The following is a 23,353-nucleotide window of genomic DNA, read 5'->3' on the forward strand; positions in this document are numbered from 1 at the left end:
TTGGACATCTATGAAAAGATGTGGAAAAGTGCATGGTGGTATCATCAGCATAGGAGTGGATAGGACAAGAAGTTTGGTATGTTTCATACAGGGAGTGCCATGTGCAGGCTTGATGGCTTCTTGCAGCTTCTCTTATTTTCTTAAATTTTCATGAATAAATTAAATTAGAGAAAGATTTAGCAATGTATTTACATGCATGAGAAAATCAGATCACCTTAACAGCAATTAAGATAATATTTATTTATTTTATTTTATTTTATTTTATTTTATTTTATTATTTTATTTTCTTATTTTCTTCTTCTTCTTCTTCTTATTATTATTATTATTATTATTATTATTATTATCATTATTATTATCATTATTATTTATTTATTTATTTATTTATTTATTTAATTTGATTATTTTTTTTTATTTGTTTATTTATTTTTTTTCATGCAGGGGCTAGAGAAGGATGGTCCCATGCCCTGGATTGAGTACATGAAGGCAGGTAATGCCAAGCTGCAGGAGCAAGAGATGGACTTCTCCCGGCCCAGTGAGTCCACTGACAAGCTGTACATGAGTATTGGTGGGTCAGATGTCATTGAAGTGTCCCATCCTCTGCCTCCTGAAGGGAGTGAGAATGTGAGGTGAGTCGTGCTTCCTCCAAACCATCCACATCCCTCCATAATCTCTCTCTCTCTCTCTCTCTCTCTCTCTCTCTCTCTCTCTCTCTCTCTCTCTCTCTCTCTCTCTCTCTCTCTCTCTCTCTCTCTCTCTACTGATATACTCATTTCCCTGTTACCATTGAATATGATTGATATTTTGAGGTTTTAGAATAATTTCTTTTGTATTTGAGATTAGAGTAATTGTGATCCTGGAAATTTTATTATATATATATATATATATATATATATATATATATATATATATATATATATATATATATATATATATATATATATATATATATATATATATATATATAATTTTTTATTTTTACTTTTTATTTTTATTTATTTATTTATTTTTTTAAGTATGAAAAATGGTGGCTCATATTTTATAAGCATCTGAACCTTAGGAACCAGTCTCCTTTTCATATATCAATTTGATGTTTAAAGATTTCCATAAGGAATTAAAGAGTGGGCAGAGTAATTTGTATATCAGGAACATTGAGAAAGGAACCTGTTTATTGCTCATCTGTTTATGTTATCCATGATGTAGTGCAGTGGTCCACAAGACTCCCTTTCTACCATCAACTGATGGACGTAAGAGTATGAATGATGGGGGCATGAGTGAGCGGTGCTTTGTCTGGGCCACCCCATGTGTGATTGTCGGCTTGGTATGTAGAATGATAGATGCATTATTTTATTTACTCAAATACATCACTTCTCACTTTAGGAAAAAAAAGCAGGCAGATGGTTGATCTTTGATTTTCATGTTGCAGAGATCCCACCAAGCCGCGTGTCCACCTGGGTGTCGTGGCATCCGGCCGCTCTGTGGTTGACAACGACCAGATGCGCCAGGATTTTGCCTCCCAACTGTCAGTGGTGGCATACGACCAGGAGTTTGATGCTGTGGTTGAGTCAGTGTATGGCAATCGCAAAGACCAGTATGTGTTCATCAGAGGAATTTGTGACTACAAGTAAGTGGATAAGAAAAAGTTTAGTATGAAAATGGTAAAAGTAAGGAAGATGAAAGGGAATACAAAGAAGGTGAGTAATTAAATAGAGGGAATATGAATGTGAGTTGTATGGAGAAGAAGAAATGGAGATTTATTCTCATAAGAAAAGTCAGATTTTAATAAGATATCCACCCTTACAATCAGTGACGTCTTACTTTAAGCACAAAAGTCAACAGTTCATCATGTGCTATCCTTAAGGGGAATGTTAGCCTCATAAATAAGAATTAAAGATGGTCAAAATTTTGGATTAATGTGCTCTCTCTATTTTCTCTACAAAAAACAGAACTTTCAAACAGTAGATAGGGATCATTGTGAGATGCAGTGTTGAGGAGGCACTGTGTTGGATCAGTGTGCTCTCACTATTTTCTCTACATACAAAAATGAACTCTCAAACAGCAGATTGGTCCCACTGTGAGATAACTGTTGATGAGGCATTGTGTTGCAGGGATGGGACACACAACAAGGACTGGCAGCCGTATGCAGCACTGGTGGCAGCGGCATTCATGAAGTCAGTGATCTGTGGGATGGAGCCACCTGCTGATGACTAGTTCGCTCACTAAGATATCATCTGGTTATTGTACAGGGTGGTGCACAAGTTGCCTTACACCACTGATGAACAAGAAGCATCAGTCTATGTAGAGCAACTTATGTGTTGTCCTGTATTAATGTTATCAAACAAACAAATTCTATAAATGCCATAGGTAACACATTGTTGTATATTTTTGAATCATATTTTTTTCATGGTTGAGATCAGAATCTCTTGAATATTTATGATAGTATATATAGATAATGTATACATAACAGAAAACTATCTTAATCTTGTTACATTATTTTCTTCTTCAAGATTGAGTGGAGGATGCAGTGCACACAGTTTATAAATCTCAAAGTTATTTTCTCAATTTTCATCACCAAGCAAGGCAGCACAAAGGAGAGATTATCCTGTGCTGGTACCTGTGATGTAGCATTAGTGTAGCACAGACCACACACTCTCGGCAGCTGTACGGAGAGTCACTCACATCTGGTGGTGGAATGAATGGTGGAGAAAGAGAGAGGCTCCCGAATGACTCAGTTCAGTCAGCGTGTGCAGTGCATCCCTCACCGCCTGGTTAAAGTATCAGCTGGAAACACACACATATCGGATTTTCCAGGAATGCCATGTGCTGTGTATTGTCCTGTAAATCTTGTTGCTCTTGTGAGGTCTTATTTTGTCTGTTCATAATATTCTTTTACAGATTCTGCTCAAGGATTTCATGAGCATTACAAATGCTTTATGTGACACATTGCATTTTGTTTGTGATAAGTCATTGTATTCATGTTCCTCAGGACACTAGCAGATACAAAGAGGAGTAGAAGATATGTATAGAACTTGCACGCAACATTGACAAATACAGTATTGAGGCTGCACAGTGACAGATGAGCACCTGAGTCTCACTGAGATGCTGCTGCTCAGTTGGTTCTCTCATTCCAGTGCATTTTGTCTTAATACATGCTGGCACAGAGCAGCATGCATCTTTTGTCAGCCACTCATGAGTGAAGTTATGACACTTGTGAAACATTGTGGTAAGACTGATGAAACCTTAATTTACCAAATTGAAAGCAAGATCATACTGTAATGTTTCAAGCTATAAGAGGACTGGTAAGGAATATTGGAGGAACAGGATGACATGAGCATATATGGTAGTAAGAAAGGAAAGATTGGATGCCTGAATATTAACAATGGATTGAACTTTCCAGTAGTATTGAAAATGGAATTGAATTAAAAACAAAGTTGATGCAAATGGAGAATGTCCACAACGTTAAATTGATTAAAGTACATAAGGAGATGGGACAACATAAGCTCAACTCAAATCCTGTATATTGCAACTAATTAAATACAGGAACTCACAGGAACTCACTTGCCTGCCCAGTGAGGAAGACACATTCACAAGGGAACAAACATTACAACTTATGGAACTTTGTGTGACTTATAAATGAAGTGCTTCTTTAAAGACATGTCAAGTAGTTTATACCATTAGAAATGAAATAGTTTCCACATTTCAAACACAGACATCATTTGCTAGAATCACAACAACTTGTACACTTCATGGCACAGCTTTACATTACATGCAGAACTAATGGTTTGTGAGATACCTTCTGTATAATGTGCACCACAAGATGATGTTGGTTCCTTTCCATGAGGAGACAAACACTTAAGTCTTCCCAGCACAAACAGCACCACATCCACCAAATAAAACAGCTGTTTTGAAAATATGTGCAACTTTGTATTCTGTGTCCATGAATCTTCTTGCTTCAATATTTTAAAACCAATATAATGCTTGTGGTAGACCTTGTCCAGTATCCTTGCACTTCTCTCAGCTTGCTCACCACACATGATAGTCCAGTTGCTGCTAGCATGATATCAATGCAAGACCAAAATAATATTCTTTAGGTAGAAACTGCAGTGTATAAGTAGCTCTTATAATACTCCCTTTGTACTTTTTGAGGGCTAACAGTGCGAGGAAGAGCATCACAGTCATAGATGGAGCACAAACTGCCACTTTTCGTCTCTTATTGCACAAAGAAAAATTTTGTGATGTGTCTCTTTATTGCAAGAATTTCCTTCTGTTTTTTCTTTTTATTTTCTACAGTACCTATCAGTTTGTAAGGGAAGAGTATCCGAGCTAGTCTCATATGTGTAAGTTATATTAGTGCCTGTAATCTTATAGCATAATATTAATGCTGTGGACAATGCCTCTCTGAGAGCAGTGACATCATAAAAGTATGAATTTGTATAAGTTTTATAATAGGTTTTATAATAATTTTGTGTTATGTAAAACTTTTCTGTTTATGATCTCTTTTTTTATATCTTGAAGTTAGATATGTCATGAGTAAGCACCCACAAAATTTTGTTGTTGTACTCTTATGTATGAAAATATGTATTTAATATTCTTATAATTTGAAGAAGTTTAATTGAATGTTGGTGCCTCAGATTGTAAAAAGAAAAGATCATTTATCCAATACATTAGTTGAATTACAAAGTATCAGGCAAGAGTGTATATCCTTAGTGCACTTAACTATTTTCCCAGTTAGTCAAGGTTACAGGTAAGGCATTGAATGTCGAGAGTGCAAGAAGGGTGCTACCTTAATAATGTCATGTGGTGCATTTCTCTAACCTTGTGTGCAGCTTATATTGGTGAGTGCAGGATAGCAGACCATGTTCTGAAACACTTCTGTGCCACACCCATCTACTTTCAAAAGGCAGTAGTTGAAGTTACATGGATTTTTAAAAGTGTTTATACTGTTATAGTGACAGATTAACAAGATTTCTACATTATCAACAGGAGAAACACTCTTGAGAACCTGGCTAATCATCTCTGTGGCCTTTGAAATTAGTCATGGCAAGAGAGCAAAGTGTTTCAGAATACAGGCCAGCCAGTTGCCATCACTTGTCTGGTCCTCTTTTGTCATACTGATGCATTATTATGTTACTAAGTGGTTTTTTTTTTTTTTTTTTTTTTTTTTTTTTTTTTTTTTTTTTTTACAGTAGACCTAGATATATCTGTACACAACTATATACTCTCTCTCTCTCTCTCTCTCTCTCTCTCTCTCTCTCTCTCTCTCTCTCTCTCTCTCTCTCTCTCTCTCTCTCTCTCTCTCTCTCTCTCTCTCTCTCATAGAAACTTGTATAGATCAGACTTGTTAGCAGTGTGCCAATAGGAGCCAAAGACAATCTATTCAATAAAGATAGAACAGACATGTTTACTCCTTCACCTTTTTTCATCAGAACCATCTTATTTAGAGGAGCTTAGATGGTTCATTGGTTATACTTAGTTAACTTGTCAATGCACATTATAAAGAAAATATGCTACTACAATTGTTCAAAGTTCATGATGAAAGCTGGTAGAAATGTACAGGAATATAATGTAAAATCTGATTCAGCATCAAGTCTGTCTAGTTATCTATCTGCCTATTTTAACTGTGGTTCCCTAAAAATATCTCAGTTGGATCAAAAGTCCCTATTTGCACCAGGAGTATAGTTCCCCAAAAATGTCTTAGGACCAGAAAATTATAAAGGTCCTGACATTAAGGCACTGTGCTTTGATATCCTGGTTCTTGGCTATGACCTCTCACAGTTGAAGATTTATCACCTGATCAATGTCTCATTATTTCCAGATATGTGCCTCTTGTGGTGAAACATTTTTCTCTCCTTCAGATCAATTTCTCAGTATGTTTCAATGAGTGTCCAGGAGGAGTATTACATTGGTGTCAGCAGCAAAGATCTCCAGTAAGTAATATATATGATATAATAATGCAATGTATCTTTGTTTTTCTAGGCAGGGATCCTCTCATGTTCTCACTGAGGAAGCTTACCCTTAAAAGAAAATGGAGTCTAATGTATTCATGATAATTTGGAACCTGGAGCACCAGAAATATACCTAAATAGAGGAAAGAAGCCATGTAGTGACCAGGAATACAAAAGGCCCCAAAAATTATCTTGGGATCTGATGATTGTTACAGTCTTGACAATGACATAAGTTGCTGTACTCTGCCCCCTGGTCAAAGATTTGCTCTTGTGAAAGGCCTCCCCATGGCTAAAAATTGTATATCACCTTCAGATCAATTAGTCAATGCTTCTCTGAAGTGGCCAGTGGGACATTAGACCATCTGCACACAGCAATCATCTCACTCTGCCACCATCCCTATCCATTGATTGATGAACCATATTCTGAAACACTTCTGTCTGCACCTCAACTACATTCAAAAGGCTCTAGTAGAAGTTTTTGAGTTTTTAAGAGTATTTTTACAGTTCCAGTGACAGATTGACAAGATTTCTAGATTATTAACTGGAGAAACATTCTTGAGAACCCACCTAATCATCTTAGTGGCCTTTGAAAGTAGTCATGGTGAGTTAGCAAAGCATTTCTTAATACAAACCCATATACCATTTTTTAAATGAAATTCAGAATGGCATTTTAAGGATGTTACAAGAAAGCAGAGCAGACAAAGAACTAAATGAAAAAGAGATATGATGTTATGGTGTTGAGAGGGGCACCCAAGACGATGCAGTGTCTCAGGACCAGTGTGGTGGATCAAGAGAGGCTTGTGTGGTAGATCATGAGGGAACAGAATTAGGTTAATATATTAGAAGATACTGTGGTAGATTATTAGAGATTATGAGTAGCTTAATAGATTATAACTTCCCACTGTGGTAGATTGTGAAGGGAGACTGATAGTTTATGAGGGACAAGTGTAGGTGTATGAAGGAAGGGTAGATTATGAGGGGCCACTATGGTAGATCATAAAGGGAGATTACATGGTAGTTTATGAGGGACTAGTTTAGATACATGAGGAATGGTAATCATGAGACATTGCAGTAGATTAAGAAGGAACACTGGCAAATTTATGAGGGGCCACTGTAATGTATAAGGGAATGGTAGATTATGAAAAAAAAAATGATGAATAATGATACCACTGATATAGGCCATGTTCAGATTATGAGGGAAAATGGTGTTAGATTATGAAGGGCTGTTGTGCATACATGAGGGACCACTATGATATATTATGAGAGGCCAGTGTGGTAGATTATGAGGGGTTACTATTGTAAACTACGAAGGGATTATGAGGAACCACTGTGGGTATGGATTATGAGGTGATTATCAGGAACCAGCCTGCGTAATTATGAGTGGTCAGTATGAGAGCTTTATGAGAGACCTATGAGTGAAAAGGAGATGATGAGGCGCAAATAGTTGTGTAGAATAGTGTGCATGAGTGGACTAAGGAACAAGCGTGGTTGTAAATGTATGCATGAGTGAATTATGAGGAACTAGCATGGATGTAGATAGCATACAGTAATAGTTAACAGGAGACATGAGTTTAAGTAGTATGCATGAGTGGATAATGAGGAACCAGCTTAGAGTGTAGATAGTATGGTAGTCTGCGTTATGAGGCGAAACCATGAGTGTAGAATATGAATGAGTAGATTATGAGGAACCAGCGTGGGGGTGTAGACCTGCACCAGTGAATTATGAGGAACCAGCGCAGGAGTGTAAATAGCATGCAGTAGTAGTAGTAGGTTATGAAGAGCCATGAGTGCTCAAGGTCATGATTACAGAATGTGGTCGGGGGCGTAGAACTCGTAAATTTCTCACGTACGCCACAAGACGCGCTGGACTTCTAATCTACCGCATGACAAAAGTATTCTTATTTAGCCTTGTGTATTATTTCAAAGGTTCCTCGTATATAGTACTTGTTATACACCACCTTATTTGTATGGAAGATTAACAGGTTTGGGAAAAAGGGTGTTACGAGAGTATTTCCTATGAGACGTCATTTCCATTGCGTTGTTGAACTGAAAGCATAACTGACGCCAGAAGTGTGTCTATAGATTGTAGAATAATAATGAGGACTAGACTCAACTGTTTGACTCAGCTGGTCAAGTATGAATCTAGTAACGAGGACTAGACCTATCAACTAATATGCACCTTGGGCTAGACCACTGATTTGACCATAAAGGTACAATGAGGACTAGACCACCGACAAGACCATAAGGTTAGTAGTGAGAACTGGAACATGATAGTAAAAGAGACTGACTAGACCATGAAAAGGGCTAGACCACTGATTCCTAGACTGAAGATATTAGGACTAGACCAGTGACAAGATGGAGGACCAGACCAATAGTTAGACCATGAGGGGTAGAGGACTAGACCAGTGACTAGACCATGAAGGTAATAGGATTATATCGGTATAGACCAGTGACTAGACCATGAGAGTAATGAGACTAGACCCGTGATAACACCATGAGAGTAACAGGACTAGATCAGTGACTAGACCATGAAGATAATAGGACCAGACCAGTGACTAGACCACGAAGATAAACCAGTGAACAGACCACGCAATTAATATGACCAAACCGAGCTAGACCACGAAGACAATAGGACTAGACCAGTAACTGGAAGATGGTGATAAAGAGGACTAGACCAATTACTAGACCACGAAGGTAACATTTAATGGGCTAGACCAGTGGCCATGCAAACTATAAAGGTAATAGGACTAGACCAGTGACTAGAAGATAATGGCACCGATCGAGGACTAGACCAGTAACTATAGACCATAAGGGAAAGAGGATTAGACCACGAGGGCAATAATAAACCATAGAGGGCGGTCCGGCCAGTCACGTAGAGCAAGGCACGGCAGCGTAATAAAGGCGCGCGATGAATGGTCTCTCCTTCCCTCCCATATTGAGTTTTACAATTAATTGTTCCACATTTTATTGGTCAATCATGTGAGAAAAGTAACAATACGCGACGAGCGGCAAACTCAGTACTCTGCTTTATGTCTTTCAAGGTTAGGTTATTTCCTGTGCATTATCGGATAAAAAATGTTAGACCTCTTTGTTGCAGCCCCGCCATCTGCCCCATCTCATATCATATAGTAAAATACAAGTGATAAAACTGGAATAATTTCTCCTTTTTATGTTGTGTATTTGGCCAGAAATCGGTTAAAGGTTTAGTATGAGAAACAGTCATTCTGGTGTCCTAAGTCTTAAAGTAAAACCTCGCACGTATTTTTGACCATTGGTTTTCATCCTAAACATTACAATCTTCGCATATAAGTGAAAGAAATGAGAAAAAGGTACCATAAATGAGAGCTGTCAGTAGAGCGGCATCAAAGGGAACCATCGCCTCAGCTCGTGTCACTCGGGCTGGAGCCAAAATGCGTACAACAACAAAGCCAAACAAACTTCCTTTTATATAATACGCAACTAGTTTACAGGGTACATAACCTCACATATTACCTTTGTTATGAAATAAGTGAGGAATTATTTAAATACGACGACTTTGGGTGGGATAAGGGAAGTGTTTGGGAGTTGTGGTACGCATTCCGGTCTTGGCCTGAATGTAATGACGTCACATTGGAAAAAGTGAAGATGGCTGCCTTGGATGACAGCCTTACACATTTCGAGGGGCAAAAATGGTCCTTATGGGCCGAAAGACTTGGCTTGAGTAGTCCCGCAAGTGAGTGTGATTGTTTAAAGGTCCGGCGGTGGTGCCAAAGCCGCCCAATAACGCCTGGAAACCCCAATTAAGGCGGTGGAAAGTGAGAGCTCGCACGTGAAATCTGGGTTTGTTGTCCTAATTTTAATGTTGTTATTCCTCCCAGGTGACTCTGAGGATGAGGAAAGCACGAAATCCGGGCGGGAACCAACGACGACTCGGCTTAAGAAAGAAGGTAAGGGTGTGTCAGGGGTGGGGAGAGGCGGGAGAGTTGGGAGAGTAGCGGCGGGGAGCGAGGCGCGGGCGGGGGAGAGCGAGGGAGAGTCGCGGCGGGCGGCTGTAAACAACACAATACTCACCGTGTTTACCTCACCACTCCCACCCACCACCACACCCCTCACACCTGCCTAGCCCACCCCGCCCCCCTCACACCTGACCGGGCCTAACCTAACTCTTTATTATTGTTATTGTTATTATTTTTTTTTTTACATGGGGTCCTGTCTTTTCTTCCTTGTCTGTCGTGGCCCTCCCTCTCACCCCACCCCTACCCCTCACACCTGAGCAGGCGTAATCTAACGCAAATTATGCTCATATTTGATTTATTATTGTTATTTTCTTTATTACATGGAGTCCTGTCTTTTTCTTTCTTGTTCCTGTCGTGGCCCTCCCTCTCACCCCACCCATCCCCCCACACCTGATCAGACCATATCTAACTCAAATTATGCTCATATCAGAATTATTATTGCTATTATTTTCTTTTTACATGGATTCCTCTCTTATTGTTTTCTTCCTTGTTCCTGTGTTAGTTCTCCCTCTTTTTCACCTTGCTTCACCTGGTCTCCACCTGGTTTAAATTAACTGAAATTGGGTTTACATGACAATTTTTTTTTTTTTTTTGTTTTCTTTCACACAATGGAGGTCTGTTTTGTTTTTTCCTTCCTTGTCCTGCTCCTCATCTACTCACTTAACCAAACTTTACCTTAACATACTGTACCTAATTTAATTTGATTGAAATTATGTTCTTATGACTTTTCCTCATTTTTTTATTCTTGACTTTTCTTCCTTCTCATCTATGCACATAACCTAACCTGACCAAACTCTACCTTACTTACCTTGTCTTAACTAACCTTACCCAACTTAACCCATCCTATCTTGACCTATCCTAACCATGCCTTATCTATCTTGACCTATTCTAACTTTGCCTTGACCTATCCTAACGTGACCTACCTTAACCCGGCCAAATGGTGCTCATATGAGGGATTATACTCTGAATTACCTTATATTTCATCTTTTCTTCACCTTTCTTTTCCTTACCTTGGTTTTCTTGTTCTTCCCTATCCTTTTTGGTTCCATATTAAATTCCGAGAAAATTTTTGATTCATTAGTTTTGGATATGTTAGGCTTGTAATTAATTTTTCTCTATACTTTCTTTCATAATAAACTAATACATTTTCACTGCCATGTTAGTTTAAAATTTTGTTCAGATTCTGCAATTTTTTTATGTGAGTGTTAGCTGTAATGAATACTGTGGCTACTTTCTCTCTCTCTCTCTCTCTCTCTCTCTCTCTCTCTCTCTCTCTCTCTCTCTCTCTCTCTCTCTCTCTCTCTCTCTCTCTCTCTCTCTCTCTCTCTCTCTCTCTCTCTCTCTCTCTCTCTCTCTCTCTCTCTTTCAGGCTGGGGAAAGAATGATGGGGAATAAATGAGTGTGTTTTGTATTAATGGAAGCCTTCTGGATGTTGATTCTGTGTTCTCCTGGAAATGTTGTGTTGTTTTGTTCTTGTCTTGTGTTTCATCAAGTTATATTTTTGTGATTTTACTGTTCTGTTTTGTTTTGTGTTTCTGCTTAGTTAGTTTGGTCTTTTTTTTTATGGTTTGTTAAGGTTGGTGGTCATTTGCTTTGTTTTCTGTTTTGTGTTATTCTGTTGTTTGTGTTATTGGCTTTTGCTGTTTCTGGTTTTGTTTGCCAAGTGCTGGAGTTTGTGTTTGATTCTTTCTTTCAGTTGTTAGTCAGTTTGCTCTTTTTTATTGCTTGTTAACATTTGGTGCTGATTTGTTTTGTTTTCCGTTTCATGTTTGTTGTGTTGCTTGTGTTCATTTGCTCCTGCTGTTGCTGATTTGGTCTTTGTTGAGTGTTGTAGTTCATGTATGTTTTTTTTTTTTTTTTGTGAGTTAAGGTGTGGTAGTTATCTGCCTTGTTGCTGGTTTTGTCTGTCAAGTGTTGGAATTATCATAAGATTTTTCATTCTTTCCGTCATCAGTTTAGGTGTAGAAGTTGCTTGCCTTGTTTACTGCTGTGAGTGTGTTTTCTGTATTATTTGGCTCCTGTTGTTGCTGGTCTTGTCTTTATCAAATGTTGAAGTTTCTGTATGATTTTTGTTTGTTTTGAGTTTTGGTGTGGTGGTGGTTTGTTTTGCTTAGTGTTGTGAGTTTGTTTTCTGTATTATTTGGCTCCTGTTGTTGCTGGTCTTGTCTGTTGAGTGTTGGAGTTCGTGTATGATGATTTTTTTTGTCTTTCAGTTTTGAGTTTTGGTGTGGTGATTGGTTGTTTTGTTCACTGCTGCTAGTTTCTGATGTTTTGAGTATCAGAGTTTGATTTCATATCTTTCAGTTGTGAGTTTAGGTGTGATGGTTGTTTGCCTTGTTTAGTGTTGCAAGTTTGTGTTGTTTCTGTATTATTTGGCTCTTCTTGCTGGTCTTGTGTCTGTTGAGCATTGGTATTTGATTTCTTTTCTTTCAGTTGTGAGTTTAGGTGTGAAAATTAATTGCTGTGTTTAGTGCTGTGAGTTTGTGTTTCTGTGTTATTTGGTTCCTCTTGTTGTTGGTCTTGTTGGTCTTGTGTCTTTTGAGTATTGGACTTTATGATTTCTTTCAGTTATGGAAATTGTGTTTGCTTTGTTTACTGCTGTTATGATTTCTTTCAGTTATGGAAATTGTGTTTGCTTTGTTTACTGCTGTGACTTGACTTTTAATAGGTAAACATTTTGTCTGTTGGTCTCATTTTCCATCATTGGCCGTCACATCTCCAAGTTATCATCACCTTTGTTTTGTTGCTCATTACAAGAGTGGAGAGGACCTGAGCATGCAGCAGGCAGATTCCTTGAAGTGATTATTTATTTAGTGTATCATGAAGACAATTTTTTTTTGTGTGTGTTTGTGCTTCTGTATTGTCTTGTGAGCTAGTGTGTTCCTGCTGGGAGGGCGTGTCAGTGCGAGGTCATGAGGCTTTTGTTTTGTGCATGTATGTGGTTATAGTGGTGTTTTTGTTGTTGGAAAGAGCTTTTGTGTGTGTGTGTGTGTGTGTGTGTGTGTGTGTGTGTGTGTGTGTGTGTGTGTGTATGTGTGTGTGTGTGTGTGTGTGTGTGTGTGTGTGTGTGTGTGTGTGTGTTTGTAGAAGTGTCCTTGTCAGGTTTTGACTTTTTGTTTGTATACATGGTTACAGTGGTGTCTTCTGTGTTGCAAGGACCATTTTCTCGTGTATGTTTGTATTAATGATGATTTTGAGAAGTGACGCCTATTTAATGGAAAGGCGTGTCCTTGTCAGGTTTTGAGGCTTTTGATTTGTTTATATACATGGTTATGGTGGTGTTCTTTTAAAACTGTAGGGGCCTTTTTTAGTGTGTGTGTTTATGTGTGTTAATATGTGGTTTTAATAAGTGACGTTTACTTGCTGGGAACATATCCGTGTCAGGCTATGAGGATTTTGTTTTGCTCATTTTGCTTCCATAAACAGTTAGGGTGATGGTTTGTGTTGTGTGGAGACTGGTCTTTGTGTGTTTGTGCCAATGTGTAATCGTAAGAAGAAATGGGTGCTTACTAGGAAGGGGTGTCTGTGAGGTCATGTGGCTTTTGTTTTATTACTTTTTGCTTGTAAATGATTAGGATGATGACTTATGTAGTATTTTTTGTGTGTGTGTTTAGAATTTTTGGTTATTTTGTGAAGAAAGGCTAGATTTTTTTTTTAAGGTGTGTCTGTGAGTTAATTGGCTGTCATTTTGTTAGTGTTTGCTCATAAACAATTAGTTTGGTGACTTCTGTAGTGTGAAGGGTTTTTAAGTGTGTTTGGGGTTTTCAGTAATTTTGTGAAGAAAGATTCGTGGCTTTAGGGAGGTGTGTCTGTTAGGTTAAGTGGTGTTGTTTTATTCATATTTGCTCATGAATAATTAGGGTGATGGCTTATGTAATGTGAAGGATTATTTGTGTGTGTGTGTGTGTGTGTGTGTGTGTGTGTGTGTGTGTGTGTGTGTGTGTTTGCATTTTTTGAGTAATTTTGTGAAGAAAGGCTAGTTAATTTAGAAAAGTGTGTGTGTGTGGGAGGTTACATAGCATTTGCTTTATTAGTTGTTGCTTATGAACAGTTAGGTTGATGACTTGTGTAGTGTGAATTTTTTTAGTGTGTGTGTGTGTGTGTGTGTGTGTGTGTGTGTGTGTGTGTGGGCAGGGGGGTGGATTTGCAATTTTTGGGTAATTTTGTGAAGAAAGACTTGTTGATTTAGAAAGGTGTGTGTGTGAGGATGTGACCTTCATTTTATTCACTTTTGTTACCATTTTTAATGTAAGTGATGTAATATGCCTTTTGAAAATCTGCTTTTCTGTGTGACTTTATGATTCTGTTTTTTGAAGCAACTCTTTTGGAAGATACATCTGTATAGGGTTAGGTGGTCTTCATTTTGTTTGCTCTATTATCACACACAGTTAGGCTGTTGGCATCTTTATTATTAACATCAGGTTTTGTACATGTTCATGTTTTTTCCTTTGTGTTGTGAAGTAAGACTCAAGGAAGGTTTGTCCGTGGGAGATTAGGATTAGGTGGCCTTTGCTTTGCTTGTTTTGTTTTTGTTTTGTTTGTTCTGTTATGCACAGTTAGGGTGATGGTCTCTGTATTATGAAGAGCAGGTTTTTGTAAGTGCTTGTGTTTTTTGCTTGATTTATTGAAGACTTGCTAAGAAGGCATGTCTGTGGAAGATTAAGTGACCTTCACTTTGTGCGTTTTGTTTTCACACTCTCTCTTCATCATTCTCATATTGTTTCAGTTATGTTTTTTGTCATTTCCCTACAATTCTGGTTTAATTTTTCTCATGCATTCAGTTCTTGAAATCTGGTGTGCCTGTCAGGTAAAAACATGTCTGTGTGAGGTTAAATGGCACTCTTTTTATTGTAGTATTATCACACACAGTTGGGGTGACCATTTCTGTATTATTAAGACCAGGTTTTTGTAAGTTTGCATGTTTTGTGTGATTTTGTGAATTAAGACACGCCATTGGGGCGTATCCATGGCAGATTAGGTTTAGGTGGCCTTTGTTTTGCCTTCATTTTGTTCTGTTATCATAAATAATTTGTGTGGTCTCTCTTATTAAGACCATTGTTTTGTAAGTGTTCATGTTTTTTGCTTGATTTTGTGAAGTAAGACTCATTAAAAAGGTGTGTCTATGGGAAATTGGGTGGCCTTTGCTTAGCTCATTTTGTCTTCACACTGTTCATTCACATATTGTTTAAATCTTGCTTTTTGTTATTCATATACATCTCTGATTTCCCTCTTTTCTCTCTGTATGTTCTGCATGTTCTTGAAATCTGGTGTGCCTGTGAGGTAAAAACTTGTTAGTGTGAGGTTAGTTGTCCTTTTTGTTTGTTCTATTATCACACACAGTGGAGGTGACAGTTTCTCTATTATTAAGACCAGCTTTTTGTAACTTATTCTTGGTTTGATTTTATGAAGTAAGGCTCGCTAGGGAGGCACATCTGCAGGAGATTAGGTTTAGATGGCCTTTGCTTTGCTCATTATATCTTCTCACTCTGTTCATCATTCTCCTATTGCTTAAATTTTGTCTTGTTATTCCTTTGTTATTCTAGTTTTGCTCTTTCCCATATGTTCAGTTCTTGAAATCCAGTATGCATGTGAGGTAATGATGCTCTTATTTTGCTTTCATACACAGCTATAATAATGACTTGTCTGCTGTAGTTCAGGTTTCTTTTGTTTCCATAAGCACAGTTCTTGGAATTTGATGTTTCTGTGAGGTAATGAAGCTTTTGATTTGCTCTCATACAATTAAAGTTTCTCTCTCTCTCTCTCTCTCTCTCTCTCTCTCTCTCTCTCTCTCTCTCTCTCTCTCTCTCTCTCTCTCTCTCTCTCTCTCTCTCTCTCTCTCTCTCTTCAGTATTCTCATATTTCTAAAATTCTGGTTTCTGTCATTCTGGTCTCCTTCCTATACACTCAGTTCCGGAAATTTGGTGTCTGTGTCTTATGAGGCTTTTGTTTTGCTCTCATAAACAATTAAAGTGCCATTTCTTTCTCCCTGGCTACTCAGCATTCTCAGATAGTGCAGTGAATGGGAGGTTTGTTTGTAAGCTAGATGTAAACATGCTCTGAATGAATTAGCACATGAAAATCCGTGGTGATAAAAATATCAGATAGGGAGATATGATAGAAGACTGGGATTAACAGATTAGATAATGACTTACAGGTACAGGGTCAACCATCTCTCAAGGTAATGTTTTGACTTTTGGTGCGTCATGAAATTTGTCATTTCTGAAAAACGACTGGGTGTTTTTGCAGAATAAGATGATTTTGCTAAAAGTTTTTATGCTTGAGTTTTGAAATATACATGATTAATTTTTCATTACCTATTTTTTTTATACTTGAGGTCAATGTCATAACACCAAAAATTACACTAAAATTTTATCATGGCTTGGGTATGAATATCTAGATGTTTTACCCTACAAGTTTCAGGTACCATTGGTCAGAATTATCCTTGATGTGCTAGGCAATCAAGGCAATCAAGGCAATCAATCAATGATTAGAGTAACCAGTCAGCGGTTGGGCTGGATCACCAGTTAGCTGGTGTAAGGCTGGACTAAAAGGCGATGGTGCTTACTTGTAGACAGAGCTGGCATGGGGCTGCAGATACTTACAAACACTTTCTGAGAAATTCCTTTATATTTGAGCCTCCAGTTCTGTAGGGGAGAGGAGAACAAACCTCATATAAGGCTGAATTGTATGTCTTAGCATTAGGAAATGAATTTTTAGTCTGTGCTTGACAGTAATTGGTTTGGGTCAAAGTTTTTCTTTTATTTTGTTTCATAGTGTTTTTTTGTAAAGATGGTGTCTGTTATATTAGTTAGGACTATCACAAGCATGTAATTTTTGCTAAGAGGTGGGCTGTTACACTTTCCTTCTCACACATGAAGTAAACTTCAAGCTAAGTCTTTTGCACACCATCAAATGAAGTGAAGTTTAAATCTGCTACTAATTAACAAGACAATTTTGATTATCCTCCTCTTCTGTCTTGGTAATTCACTCACCTTACATGATGCTTTCTATGAGAGTTTCAAGCTTGCTACCAAACTAATCTAGATGGTGCTGCACAGGACACACTTAAGTAAGTTAGTCCAGGAGGAAAACATCCATATGTGATAGTGTCAGTCAGGGGACAACAGCCAACATGGAAAGCAGAAGAGACAGAAAACAGTCTATTGTATAACCAATCCAAGCTAATAATTCTGGCATAGAATTTACATGAGAGGCTATTTAAGAAAACAGTAGACTACAGTTAGGGAACAACAGCCAGCATAGAGAGCAGCAGAGATAGAAAACATAGTAGTTGTAACACTGAATTGGCAAGGCTATTTAAGAGAGCAGTAGAATGTCCATTTTGTTATACTGTTAGCAGAGAACATCTGTCAGGGAGAGCAGAAGAGAGGAAATAGAGTCAAGCGTATAACCAAACTAAGCAGGTAGTTATAGCACAGAATAGACATAAAGCTATTTAAGAGAATAATAGAGCATCCATATACTGTAAACAGACAACATCCGGCGGGAGAGCAAGGCAGGCAACGGCAGACAAATTGTGAAGAGTCCTTACCATATTGCCAATCTGAGCTATTAGTAGCACAGTAGAATAGACTCAGGGTTAAGAGAGAGAGGAGAGGAGAGCATCATTGCACAATCTAGAGAGGAACCAACATGAAGGAGGGCAAAGCAGGAAGGTGAAGGGCAGGGTCGTAGCCTTGGCCTGAACTTGAAGTGTAATGTAGGTCAGGGTGGCACTAAGTTTAAGTGGGAAAGTGTGTAAGTGTGCCAGTGCTGAATAGTTGTACACTTGGTCATACATTAAGCACAACTATGAGACCATTATGTTTTGTTAAGTGACATTATTAGTTTCTTGTAAGGTGCATTAATGTGGAGTTTACTCATTCATCCACATGCTTTTGGTGATGTTTACATGTAGAGTTAAAGTCAAAGATGGATCTGAGCAATAGTAATGGGTTATGTGAGAGGTGCTTGTGGTTGTGTATTGGAAGGTGAGAGTAGTGAAAGTGTAAAGGGAAGATTTGACATGTCTGGTGTGGGAGTAGGGAAGGGTTGTTGAATGAAGCAGATAGTGAAAGTTGACTCCCTAAGATGGTTTGCTCACCTGCAGAGAAGAGGTGAGAGTGAGATAAGATGGATGAAGCTGTTAAGAGAATGCTAGACACTGGGTGGAAGAAGATAACTGTTTAAGATAGGAAGATAAGGTGCTGGAGCTTTAGAGATGGAGGTGGACTGGAGTGTGTAAGGATGGAATTTATCAACAAAAGGAAGAAGATGCTTGTCTGCCATGGCCACATGTCCTTTGTGGGAATTTCTTGGGACAAGTGTTTTAACAAGCAGACAGATAGATGGGTGTCTTTTTATTGAGGTAATATTTGTGCTGGTAGTACTGTAAAACTGAAGATGGTACAACAGAATCTTGATTTATGGAGTCGCCTTCCTCAGAAATATTTATTGAAATTAAAAGTTCAGTTGTTGATTTTGAGTTTTTTTTATTTCATACACTCAGTACTTTTAGTTGAATTTTATGAGATTTCTATTTATAAATGAGAATTACACATTTATGCAAGACAAACAAGATTCGTTTCCTTGTAATTTAAAAAAATTCACAAATAGAATATTCATAAATTTTCTGTTGTCTGTTTAGTGTTTAGTATCATAACGGTGAGTACAGCAGTCAGGCATTTTGTGATGCTGTAGTGGTGTGCAGATTACATCCTTTTATCTTATCAACTGCTGCATTGCTATGAGGACACACAGCAATACTTATCATTAGCTGTGCTCATATGCATCTCCCATCCTTCATTCTAATCATCTTATCTGCAGCAGTGTTGGAGTGAGGATTACATCTTTCCTTGTTATCAGCTGCTCTGGTGTTATGAGGGCTGCATCATTCTGCCTCTGTAATATTGTATGTGTTCACATTTGTGTCATCACTCCTTATCATTTGCTGTGCTGGAATGAAAGTTATTTATCCTGTTATCACCTAGTATAATGTTCTCTTCCTCCTTGGACTTCAGTGTGTGTCTGTGTTTGGTATAAATGCTATCAGTTCAGCCTTTGTTGTTATCATTCTGTTGGTGAACATTTTATCATCTTTACAAAATTGACAACTAAAGTAGAATGTTTTTATAGGCATAAACTGTAAGGTGTCATGCATTTTATGCATTTTGGGGGTTATTAGCTATTGTAAAATCTGTGAATGTTATTGTTATTTCCTTACAACCAATACATCTCTTCAGTGTATATTCTTGTGGGCTTTTTTTTTAGTCATACATAGTCTTGAACTAATATTTTACTTTATTTCTTATTATACATATTCATGTGAACTTACCTTTAATGTCAGTTCACATAATACATATTCCTATAAACTTACTCTTTATGTCAGGTAGCATAATACATACTTTTGTAAACTTTCTCTTTCTGTGACTCAGTACAATCCTCACCAGGACTTACCTTTTGCCTTCACTTTTCAGAGATGCCGATCTATGGTTACTGTCCGCGCTGGGAAGACTTCTACCTTGTGGTCTGTGACGTATGTGGACACGCCATAAAGCCTCAGGCACTTAAGCAGCACATAGGTAAAATTTGAGGCTAATCTTGACCTCTTTTGTAAGGTAATTATTGGAGCCTCTCTTTCCAAGGCTGACATTGTTTTGCGTTGCCTCATTGAATTTTTTTAAACTGACCTTTTCAATTTTGTGGTCGAGCAAATGAGAAATGAAGATCCAGTTCTGAGTTCCCATTTTCGTCCTGATTTTCCTACCTGTGTGAACCATATGAAATTTTGAGGAATGAGTTTTGGATTTATTTATTATATATGTTTTCTATTTCATGAGTGGTAAATGTCCCTCACTCCTGTATATGAAAGTTGTGCCTGGATGTATGCATAGGTCAGTAGGTGAGGTCTTCATGTTGGAGCTGGAAATGTAGGGACTTAAGTGTGTATAGGCACTATACTTTTAAGTTGAATGATCTTCTTCAACAATTCTCTGTGTTTTTACATGGTAGATATCTTGTGCAGAGGTGGATAGTTGAAACACACATAACACACACACAACACACACACACACACACACACACACACACACACACACACACACACACACACACACACACACACACACACACACACACACACACACACACACACACACACACACACACACACACACTTCTACTCAATAATTCTCACAAACATTCCCTCATATCTCCGCTTCTAAACCACACTTGTAAGTTATACTAATAAGGAAACACAACCCTACTGCACACTTATACAGTTCATTGTGATGACAATCCATGGCACAGCATATTCATGGTCACTTGTGATGGTCATTGTGATAACACTGGGGAAGTGTGTTGTTCTGATTGAAACATATGAACATTTGCAATGTACTGTTAAGTGTAAGTGTCATGTGTGCTGTGTGACCTCTCTGCTTGTGAATTGAGGCATGGACTGGGGGTATTGGAGGAGTTAACAGTTCCCAAACGCTACATCCAAAATCGTTCATTAGTAGTAGGCACCTTCCTAGCCATCATAGACTAGGGAAGCCAGACGTAAAAGTGAGAAAGAAAATGTTAATGTAAGGTGAACAGATGGAGATAGATCAGTTGATGATTGTGGTAAAGGTATAGTACAGATTGTGTGATTTCTCATCTTATGATGTGGTAGGATGAGAAAGAGTAAGGAGAGGTAATGTTTATACAAGGTTAACTTTTTTTTTTTTTTTTTTTTCTAACCAGAGGGGCTTCAGCCAAGGGCAACAAAAATCCAGTAAAAAAAAAAAAGGAAATGAGCCCACTGAGATGCCGGTCCCCAAATAGGGTCCAAAGTGGTAGTCAAAAACGAAGGATAAGTGTCTTGAGACCTCTCTCTTGAAGGAATTCAAGTCATAGGAAGTGGAAATACAGAAGCAGGCAGGGAGTTCCAGAGTTTACCAGAGAAAGGGATGAATAATTGAGAATACTGGTTAACTCTTGTATTAGAGAGGTGGACAGAATAGGGGTGAGAGAAAGAAGAAAGTTTTGTGCAGTGAGGCCCATGGGAGGAGAGGAGGCATGCAGTTAGCAAGATCAGAAGAGCAGTTAGCATGAAAATAGTGGTAGAAGATAGCAAGAGATGCAATATTGCAGTTATGAGAAAGAGGCTGAAGACAGTCAGTTAGAGGAGAGGAGTTGATGAGATGAAAAGCTTTTGATTCCACCCTGCCTAGAAGGGCGGTATGAGTGGAACCCCCTAGACATGTGAAGCATAGTCCATACATGGATGGATAAGGCCCCTGTATGGAGTTAGTAGCTGGAAGGGTAAGAAAAACTGGCAGAGATATCTCAGAACACCTAACTTCATAGGAGCTGTTTTAGCTAGAGATGAGATGTGAAGTTTCCAGTTTAGATTATAAGTAAAGGACAGACTGAAGATGTTCAGTGTATAAGAGAGGGACAGTTGAGTGTCTTTGAAGAAGAGGGGATAGTTGTTTGGAAGGTTGTGTTGAGTTGATAGATGGAGGAATTGAGTTTTTGAGGCATTGAACAATACTAAGTTTGCTCTGCCCCAATCAGAAATTTTAGAAAGATCAGAAGTTAGGCGTTCTGTGGTGAGAACTACTTACTTCCTGAAGGGTTAGATGTTTGTGAAAAGATGTGGAAAAGTGCAGGGTGGTATCATCAGTGTAATATCAAGGTGGAGATGGATCACTTGATGGTTGTGTAAGGAGAGGGAATGTTTGTGCAAGGTTAGCAAGTGGAGGTGGATCAGTTGATGGGTGTGTTCAGGGAATAGTACAGCTTGTGTGATCATTTTGTGTTGTGGTGTTGTGGGATGAGAAAGAGTTAGAGTAAGGAGGTGATGTTTATGCAAGGTTAGCAGGTGGATATGAGTCAGTGTTGGAAAAGCACCACAGTGTGAGACTTGTATGACATCTCTCTGTGGTGTGATTAAGGCTTGGCTAGATGGAGTATAGGAGGAGGCAGTGTTGATGGAATGTTATGAGGTAGAGGTGTATCATTTAGTGATTGTGGTGGAAGAGTTGCACTGTATTAGAATTTGCAGAGGTTGAGTACCTCATGTCTTGAATTGCTAAACAGCTTCATTGTAAGCTTTAACCCTTTGACTGCTAATAGCATGCACAATTTATTTTTTTTTTTTTTAAGCAATCTCTTGGGCAATTTTACTCATTAGAAATTGTTATAAATACTAAAAAAACGCCACTAGATATTTGATGATACCTTTTGGTGTATGCTTAGTCTTTCAAAATCTTCATCTAAACTACACAAGACAATAATATTAAGGTAAGAAGAAGCTGTAGCAATCAAAGCTTTAAGAGTACCTAGAAAGTTAGTTATCAATATGATGTATAGGATGTATGTGTCAGACAGTGGTTGTTAGGGCTTTGCAAGGTTTGTAGGAGTTCAAGGAGGAATACCTAAGTGTTTCAATTACCTGATTTCTCATGTAGACAATGGTTTCTTTGCTTATGATTTTCTTTAGTGATATTTTTTGCAGTACTAGTGATGTTGAAGTAAAATACTATAGCCGAGTTATTTTTTCCATATTGGTTATTTTCTGCCTCCACTTATCAACACTTCCACCCATGTGCTCTCTCTCTCTCTCTCTCTCTCTCTCTCTCTCTCTCTCTCTCTCTCTCTCTCTCTCTCTCTCTCTCTCTCTCTCTCTCTCTCTCTCTCTCTCTCTCTCTCCTCTCTCTCTCCTCTCCTCTCTCTCTCTCCTTCTCCTCTCTCTCTCTCTCTCTCTCTCTCTCTCTCTCTCTCTCTCATGCAGATCACACATAAATAAATGAAGTAACTATTTCCACTTTAAGAATTAAGTCAATAATTAGATTGGCATAGATGTGGCTGTGTTATTACTTGTCCCTATCATGACCAGCTGATAGTTGTTGAATACACACAACACCATTGTACACACATGTAAAGACATCCACATCTTTGTCCACAGGGATGTATGTAAGTCGGATAACCACACCTGCAAAATACACAGGTGGCATTTGAGTCTGACAGATATGAACAGGTGGCCAGCAGTGCTTTGTGTGTGTGTGTGTGTGTGTGTGTGTGTGTGTGTGTGTGTGTGTGTGTGTGTGTGTGTGTGTGTGTGTGATGAAAAGATAACAATGGCTGACTTGCTATTGTTGATATTTCCTTCAGTATTCTGTCTACTTTACTACCTTATCTTTCTTTCTTCACACATTTCTCAAAATAATTTCTTTCTTGTCATTTTTCATAGTAAGGAGAGTAATGTCATACAGTCTATGAGATTAGATGAGATCAGTATCCATCATGACTTGTTTTCTTAAGAGAGCTAGAAAGTAACTAGTCACACTAATGCTCTGGATCTGCTGTGAGAAATGACATGGGGTAATTGATACCATACTCAGTTTTTTGTGGTGGTAATATAAGATAAAA

At 38.2% G+C, this 23,353-nt stretch overlaps 2 protein-coding genes across 8 annotated transcripts in view; both read left to right on the plus strand.

Moving 5' to 3' along the window:
* Window positions 1-4,075, plus strand: part of LOC135111734 (uncharacterized) — a 62,399-nt gene extending 58,324 nt beyond the window's left edge. For all 7 annotated transcript variants that reach the window (XM_064025402.1, XM_064025403.1, XM_064025405.1 and 4 more), the window contains 3 exons: window positions 439-626; window positions 1,424-1,621; window positions 2,106-4,075. In XM_064025402.1, the coding sequence (XP_063881472.1) occupies window positions 439-626; window positions 1,424-1,621; window positions 2,106-2,208 (489 nt within the window). In that variant the 3' untranslated portion in view covers window positions 2,209-4,075. The remainder of the gene's footprint in view (window positions 1-438; window positions 627-1,423; window positions 1,622-2,105) is intronic.
* A 5,332-nt stretch (window positions 4,076-9,407) lies between these two features.
* The window catches only part of LOC135111736 (ataxin-7-like protein 1), a 32,650-nt gene continuing 18,704 nt past the window's right edge, over window positions 9,408-23,353 (plus strand). The window contains exons 1-3 of the mRNA XM_064025406.1: window positions 9,408-9,654; window positions 9,800-9,868; window positions 19,414-19,518. Coding sequence (XP_063881476.1) covers window positions 9,567-9,654; window positions 9,800-9,868; window positions 19,414-19,518 — 262 coding nt within the window. The 5' untranslated portion in view covers window positions 9,408-9,566. The remainder of the gene's footprint in view (window positions 9,655-9,799; window positions 9,869-19,413; window positions 19,519-23,353) is intronic.

This window comes from Scylla paramamosain, chromosome 22 (assembly GCF_035594125.1).
Source record: "Scylla paramamosain isolate STU-SP2022 chromosome 22, ASM3559412v1, whole genome shotgun sequence".
In the NCBI taxonomy this organism is placed as follows: domain Eukaryota; kingdom Metazoa; phylum Arthropoda; class Malacostraca; order Decapoda; family Portunidae; genus Scylla; species Scylla paramamosain.